General features: G+C 32.0%; 1 protein-coding gene across 1 annotated transcript; it reads left to right on the forward strand.

The window, feature by feature from the left end:
* Positions 1-258: 258 nt before the first annotated feature.
* LOC145062052 (vacuole membrane protein KMS1-like) lies at positions 259-4,569 on the forward strand. Its single transcript, XM_079009665.1, has 9 exons — positions 259-431; positions 536-611; positions 1,919-2,130; positions 2,529-2,607; positions 2,859-3,158; positions 3,325-3,479; positions 3,572-3,688; positions 3,909-4,088; positions 4,223-4,569. The coding sequence occupies exons 2-9, from the start codon at positions 599-601 to the stop codon at positions 4,388-4,390; spliced, it is 1,224 nt and encodes a 407-aa protein (XP_078865791.1). The 5' UTR covers positions 259-431; positions 536-598; the 3' UTR covers positions 4,391-4,569.
* The last annotated feature ends 3,916 nt before the right edge of the window (positions 4,570-8,485 follow it).

The raw sequence follows: 8,485 nt of genomic DNA on the forward strand, positions 1-8,485 counted from the left end.
GGGTTGTTAGGAGTTTTGTCAAAATAATAAAATAATTTTTATTATAAATAAAAAATATAAATATATTATTAAAACTAGATAAAAACTAAAATTTATTCTATATACATTAAAATCTAGAGATATGAACATCATCAATATGTTGAAATTTAATAGCAACAAACAAAGAAAAGAAGAAAAAAAAACAGCAAAATCAATGTTATTTTTTGTTTTTTCTTAAAAGTACCAACTCTGAAATTACCGTATATATGTTTTGATATTTTTCAGACGACCAAGAAAAGCAAGCAACAACGAGCACAAATCATATCCATAGAGAGACGGCGCACAATCAGTGAATGCTGCGAATCTCATAGCTTCCTGGATTCCTCGTCCCGTAACAACAACAAAGATCTGCTTTCGCGTTGTTACTGATCTTAGCCTGCTCCGTTTGAATAGTGAGTTTATCAGATTTTCTAGGACTTGTATTCATCCCGATTGTCACTGATTTGAGATTTTATCGAGAATTTAAACTGATTCAAAAGTTTTATTTTCGTTTTAGCATGTGAGTGCAGAAGAACTTCAATCGCACTCGTAAATCTTGTTGTCTTCTCAGGCTTTCGAGATGCCGATCTCAGGTACCTCTTTTGATTTTTGAGATGCTGTGATTGTTTAAATCAAATCCTCTAACATTTGATGTAGTTGGCTGCAATCCATGGATATAACTAGGGTAGCTCAATCCGTCCTGATCCACAGCTTTTTTGATCTGGTTGTCTAATAGATTAAACTATTATCCTTTTTCATTGGTTAATTGATTTGACTTTGTGACGAACTGATTCAAAAAGATTCAATTAATTTTTCCTTTCAAATAAGAATTAAAGTTGCTGTAGTATGGTAGTTATCATATGCGCCTCTATGAAACAAGTGGTTTTTCTTACTTGCAAATAAAGACAAGTTTGTATGTTTTATTGAGAAGGTTTGGTGAGAACAGGTTATGACCTCACAATGAATATGATCTCACAATGAACATAAATGTTATAGGTTAATGTACCAATGTTTATCAGTGGTGGTAGTTACTGTATTAATGATGCAAAGGGTTGTTAAAGTTATATAGGTATGAGTCTTGAGAAGTACATTGTGAGAGTTTCAATTTCAATGTGGATTTGGCTTCTTATGGGGACTGGACTCTTATGTCAGTCACCTAACACACACACACTGCCATGTATCTGATTTACGTCTCACATGATGTACTTGAACTGGGGTAGAACAATGTGGGCCAGCTCTGGGGTTGCTAGAACAATAACCTTTTTGTAGAAAGATAGTGATAGGGAGTATATCTTATAGATCTCGTGATCAAATTGAGCTTTTTTTGTCGTCTTGCTACCATTCTCGCTCTCTTCTTAACCTTATAAAATCAAGAGACATACTATATCCCTTTCTCCATGCCTTATTTTCTTCGATTCATATCTTTTGTCCGTTGCACTTTCGCAACGTTTTTTTTAGTCTTCTTTACTTACTCTATTTCCGTTGAGGTTTTGTAGTGTTTCTTTTTTCAGACTAAGAAAGTTTTACCTACTTAATTTGGTAAAACGAAACAATATTGATTAAATGTCATTGAAGATGTGAAATGAGTTTGTTGGATAACTTAACTTGCTTTAGGTTACTCGATTTTATGTGAAGCTAATATGACAATGTAATAATATCAAACTAACACAATGGAACCATGGTTGTGTTTATTCCCATATCTCTCTCTCTCTCTCTCTCTCTCTCTCTCTCTATATATATATATATATATATATATATATATATATATATATATATATATATATATATATATAATTGATCTAATAAGATCACCTGACTCTTTTCTTATGAAAACATTTATCATCTCTTTATAGTCTGCCTTGTTTCCTTGGCTAATCGGTTTTCTTGTTTGTAATTGTAGGATTGCGTGAGAAGCATAAACAAGAACTCGAGAATCTGACATTAATAGCACAACCTTTCAAAACATTGAAGCTTTTTATAGTGGCTGTTGTTCAATATATAACGAGATCACTGGTATACCTTCTGACACATGTTGTCTGGCTTATGCTTTTTGTCACACTCACAGTTGCAGGTGGACTCTTGTTTCTGTCTGTGGATGGTCCTCATGGAAAGGTACTCCCTTCATATTGCCTATTACTTACATTAGTCCATTACAAATACATATTTCTGCAGTTTTATTTGAAATAATGATGTGTATAAGTGCTCTCAAATGAAGCTTCTATTGATCATGAAATCATCCACAAAACAGAGTAAACACCATTTTTTGGTCCCTGTGCATTGATCTTCATTAGTTGTTTTCCAAGAAAAGCATAAAATCAAACCAAAACCTAAAATCAATTGTACATTGATCTTGAATAGGAATTCTGTTTGTTAATGAATTCTTTGCCTATGAGTCATTGTACTCAAAGTTCCTTCAAATTATCGATGAGGTTGTAAGTTCCTTGGTTTTCAAGATTATATGTTACATATTAATATATAATGATGTATATGTGATACATGTGCTCTTGTAGCATGTTGAAGAGCTTCTTGAATATGCAAGGTTTGGACTGTGGTGGGTAGCTCTTGGTGTTGCATCTTCCATTGGTCTTGGTGAGCTCAATCAACTTTATCCCTATTATCTTTCATCTCATTTATTATTATAATAATAATAGTTCAATATCTGATTCGATAAAAAACAATACTTCTTCAGTGGCTAAATCAATAAAATGGTGAAAGTACAAGTGCTTTTCTGTATTTTCCCCTTTAGATTCTTTTTTGGAAACCAACCAAAGTTTTGAAGTTTTGTTAAACAATGCAAGTAATATTTTGTTAATTTGTATTTTTTTTTTTAATTTGATCAGGTTCTGGGTTGCACACTTTTGTTCTATATCTGGGTCCCCACATTGCGTTCTTCACAATAAAAGCAATGCAGTGTGGTCGGGTGGATCTTAAAAGTGCTGTTTATGATACAATACAGTTAAACAGAAGCCCTACATGGCTTCAAAAAGATTGTTCAGAGTTTGGGCCTCCATTGTTTTCATCCTCTCAAGGTGTTCAGGTTCCACTTAGCAGCATTTTGCCACAAGTACAAGTAGAAGCTATTCTTTGGGGCCTTGGAACTGCATTAGGAGAGCTACCTCCATATTTCATTTCTAGAGCAGGTTTGTATATTCCTAGGTTACTATTCCCTTCTTAAATTGTTTTTTTTTCCTCATTAAGTGATAGACTGATAAAGTGCTATCTAGATAAATGAAGTTCAAAAAGGGTTTGAGAAAATCATTTGAATCTTGTTTTAAAAATGACAAAAAAAAGTACAATTTTTTGCAGCAAGTATCTCGGGTGACAAAATGGATGTGACAGAAGAACTGGATGCTTCCTCATCAGAGAGTAATGGAGTTGCTTCAAACTTAAATCACATGAAGCGTTGGTTCCTATCACATGCACAATATTTGAACTTTTTTACAATTCTTGTGCTTGCTTCGGTTAGCTTTTCATGCTTTTATCCTCTTCAATAAATAATAAACACTTGTTATTCATTACATTGGTTGAATTAATTATCTGAGGCAACTTGTAGGTGCCAAATCCTCTGTTTGACCTTGCTGGAATTATGTGTGGGCAATTTGGGATTCCATTTTGGAAGTTTTTTCTTGCAACCCTAATTGGAAAGGCAATCGTAAAAACTCACATACAGGTCATCTTCTCTTTTTCTCTTGAAAACTTTGAGATTATTTATTATCATCAATGTCAAGAAACAATAACATGTCACAAACTTATATATATATATATATATATATATATATATATATATATATGTTCTTATCTCATATAACAAAATGAATGGAATCAAATGAATATAATAATAATGATTGATTTTGAATTTTGAATTTTGAATTTTGAATTTTGATTTGCAGACAGTATTCATCATCTCAGTGTGCAACAATCAACTTCTTGATTGGATAGAAAATGAATTGATATGGATGCTTAGCTTCATCCCTGGTGTGGCTTCTGCCCTTCCCACCATTGTAGCTAAACTGCATGCAATGAAGGAGAAATACATGGCTGCCCCTCTCCCTGTCACATCAAACATCAAGGTAACATTCATTTGCTCATTTTTATTATTTCAAAATCAATTAACATACAATGTTAATCACTACAGATTTGCAAATATACTTTGATGGTTTGAGAAATAGTTTTGTTAAATTTATGTATGGGTTGGGTGATTCAGGTGAAATCATGGGATCTATCGTTTGCTTCAGTCTGGAACTCTATTGTGTGGTTAATGCTGTTGAACTTCTTTGTGAAGATTGTGAACTCAACTGCACAGAGGTATCTCAAGAAGCAGCAAGAAATAGAAATAGCTGCTCTCAAAAAGTTAGAGCAATCAGAGGATTGATTGATTGATTGATTGATAGCGCTATTAGTAGTTATTTGATGTTTCTTTTGTTTACCTAATAGAATAGACTTCCCTTACTTACCATTGAAGCAATCTGAAACCGAATCAATCCTTAACAACTCATTTATACAAAACATTAGTTGCAGACATTTCAAAGGATTGCTGTTTTCGGTGCAAAATTGCCATATTTTACTTTCTTTTCCATGGTTGAACCACAAGTGTTTCAACCTATGGGTGTAACACTGTTGGTTTTAGGGTGATATGTTTGTAGAAATGATCAAGAGTTTGAGTTTTAGTAGTTAAATATAGGGGAGGGGGTTTCAGTTCCAACTTAACTACTTAATGGAGTGTTGTGTATCTCATTTATGCTTTTGGGGTGGTTGGTAGATTTTTCTTTATTTTTTTAGAATATCTGTGAATTAGTTGCTTGGAGTTGAATACAAATCAAGATGGACAATTAAAAGTGATTAATAAGCTAATAAAATATATGAACAAAGGGATGGTGAAGTAAGGATAGAATTCGAGATAATTAAATCGTGAAGGAGTCTGAGATGGTTGAAAAGAAGTCTATGTAGAGTTTTGGTTTTGGTAAGAAGTTGGATATGTGATGTTTGTGCTACTTAAGATGTTTATCCCAATATGTGGCTCAACTTAGGCCTAGAGTATCATTACTGTGGGCCGAAGTAATCTTATATATGTTGTTTGGGCCTTGTCGCATGGGTGAAATATGTTACGGAGGTAACATTACTCGACATAGAAGAAGCATTAAGTTGGAACATTACATGTTAGTATGTTACCCTTCGCTTTCTTATGGCTTTGGACAGGGGTTCATTAGGATCATACAATAGGGTATGTTTTATTAGTGTAATATAGCATGCTTGATTTTTGTTAACAAAACCTTAAAATACAACAAAGTTGCATAGAATATGGAAAACGAGAGTGTATTCTAGTAGAATGAGAGTTTATTTTAGAAAAATGAGACTATATTCTAACAAAATGAAAGTGTATTCTAGTAGAACACACTTCCGTTCTTCATATTCAATGCAACTTTGTTGTATTTTAAGTGAGTATGTCCATAAACAAAACACGAACCCACATATGAAAACCTAGATGCGAATTTATTCTGAAAGAATGTCATTGCTAACATTAATGACGAATTTAATTAGTTTCCATAAAAAATGATTTATAATTTTGGATATTATTTAATATAGATATACTTATGAAAATCATTTAACATCTATCTTTATTTAATTTTACTAAATTCTTATTGGTGCATTCTAGACTTCTAGTATACAATAAATGTAAGAAACACATGAACCTCTCTCTCTCTCTCTCTCTATATATATATATATATATATATATATATATATATATATATATATATATATATATATATATATATATGTTCAAATGAGAACTAAAAAAGATTAAGAACCACTTTTTTTAGACAAATTAAACTTAAAACTCATTATTATGTGTCAGATGTCAAACACTCAAGTCCTCAAAATCTTTCAAACTCTCTCACCAAACTTAAAGAACACACCAACCTTATCACCACCTACCACCAACCACCACCACACCACCGTTGTTGCCGCCTCCTTCCACTGGCCAACCACTTCCATCAGATATGTATGCTCCAAACGATTCCATATCTACATTTTCAGTTTCAGATCCGCGATTAACACCACTAGATCTATGATTTTCTGTTCTAGATCTATAAGTTCCGACAAGCAACGAAGATCCACCACTATCGTCAACGATCATCACCGCTGTTATCGTCATCCTCTGATCTCCGGTGAAAGACCATCAGATGTGTCGCCGCCTTCTATTTCTCTCTCCTCCTTCTCATCCTCTCTGATATTTGGTGAAAAACTACTAGATCTGATGTGTTTCAGGTTACATCTCAAGTGAAACATTACCGTCTACGTCGCATCAGAGCTTACTCACACTAGATCTATCATCTTTGTTTCCTCCACTGTAAGATTAGAAGTTTTCTGGTCCAGATCTATGATTTTCGCCACCAAAAATGTCTAGATCTGTGATTTTTGTCAACATCATGTACAGATCTACAAGCTTCGACGGGATCTGGTTTCGTTTTCTTCAAGTCTCAGATTTGGTGAAACACCGCCCACTTGTCTCCATCTTTTTCTCTATGATCTATGGTGAAACACCACCAGATCTACATCAGGTATGTCAATTTTTATGTTGATTATTTTTCATATTGTTAAACTGTGAATTTAATGTTTTAATCTATTTTTTTATTGTTTACTTTTCTTAATATTAGTTTTAACTACTATTAAGTTGTGAATCCAATGTTATTAATACGTAAATCCAAGTTTATGTTCTTAGGTTTTTTAGTTGTTATGTTGTGAATTGAATTTAAAATGTGTTATAATGTTAATGTTTTCTCAAATAATACAAATCTAGGTTTTTTAAGTTGTGAATTGTGATATTTAAATGTTTTTATTAATTTTTTAGTTGTGTTAATATTAGTTTTAAATGTTATGAATAAGAAAATGTTAGTTTTATGTTGTGAATACATGATATTAATTTGTGAATATATGATTTTTTTTATAATTTTTAAGCTGTGAATGCATGTTTTATATTTATTATTCTACTTACATCTATTATAGATCTCTACGGTGCATTTTTTTATCGTTTTGTTCTTCTGTTAAGGTGTGAATTTAATGTTTTAATCTCTCATTTGTTTTTTTATAATCTTAGTGTTACCTTCTATTAAGATGTGAATTTTCTGTTTAAATTGTGAATTGACTATATAAGATGTGAAATTTGTAATTATTCGTTCATTGTATTAAACTGTGAATTAATTGTATTAAGAGTGTTAAGTTGATAATATGGCTGTGAATGCATACTTTTTGTATATTAAACTGGGATTTATTGTACTAAGCTTTGAACTTTGTATATTAAGATGTGATTTTTGTTTTTTAAATTGTGAATTGATTGCATTAAGTTGTGATTTTTGTTTGTTTAAACTGTGAATTGACAGTATTAAACTATGAATTTTTTGTATTAAATTGTGATTATGTGTTTTAAACTATGAATTGAATGCATTAAGTTGTTAATTTTTTATATTAAACTGTGAATTTTTTATAGTTAGAGCTATATTCTTTGTCCTCGAATCGAAGCGTCATCTTGATGTTACGCATCCAATCGTTATAGTTAGAGCCATCCATAACGACATTGGAGCAAATGTTGAGTAAAGAGAAATTGTGGCTGGAGGATGAAGCAGAAGTGTTTCCAGGAGTAGACATTTGAAAAGAAAGATAGTTTTAGTTAGATTTCAAGACACCTCAATATAATAACCTAAATATATCATATCAATGTTAGGATCCAACTATAACGATTTACAACTTAGAAATGGGATGCCGAGATCCAAGTTTAAATCTCATAAAGGTAGGCGAATGACGATTCACCAATTCCACCATAAAACGAAGTGAAATTCCTAATTTCTTTTGAGATACATTGAAACTATTCAATGACATGTTTTAATCTCGGATTATGCTCTTCTATTTGTGACTGGGATACCGAGGATCACAAATTAGATGTGAATAACCATGCAAATGTGCTTGGTAACATCATTGTCTTTATCATTAACTATTGATGTGCCGGTAAACCACACACGCTCCATCAAAATGATAATTTATGAGATACCCATTACTACTCTTTATTAGTGCCTATTAGTGTGGTGGTAATCCACACACGCTCCACTAACGACCAATAAAGCATAATGTGTAATTTCATGGATTAACATACTTTTCATATTTTTTCTAAAGTAACTAGAGTTGGGATTTTTGTAAAATAATGTTCTAGTACTTTAATAATATTATACTTTTTAATAAGATGTAGTTGTCCTATTAAATCCGTTCTGCTAACGACCCTCCACTAATCAAGGAAACGGTGGGTGAGAGTGGACACCCATTCAACTACCATTTTATAGGCAATTTCCTTATACCCCCTTTATAGATTAGCTTCGTGAATGAGGCATACTAGCGATTTAACTGACCATAGTCTTATACATATATCATATTTAACTTTTAATTATAATATATATATATATATATATATATATATATA

Source organism: Lactuca serriola, chromosome 7 (genome assembly GCF_051521515.1).
Source record: "Lactuca serriola cultivar US96UC23 chromosome 7, Lser_US96UC23_V15, whole genome shotgun sequence".
Classification (NCBI taxonomy): Eukaryota; Viridiplantae; Streptophyta; class Magnoliopsida; order Asterales; family Asteraceae; genus Lactuca; species Lactuca serriola.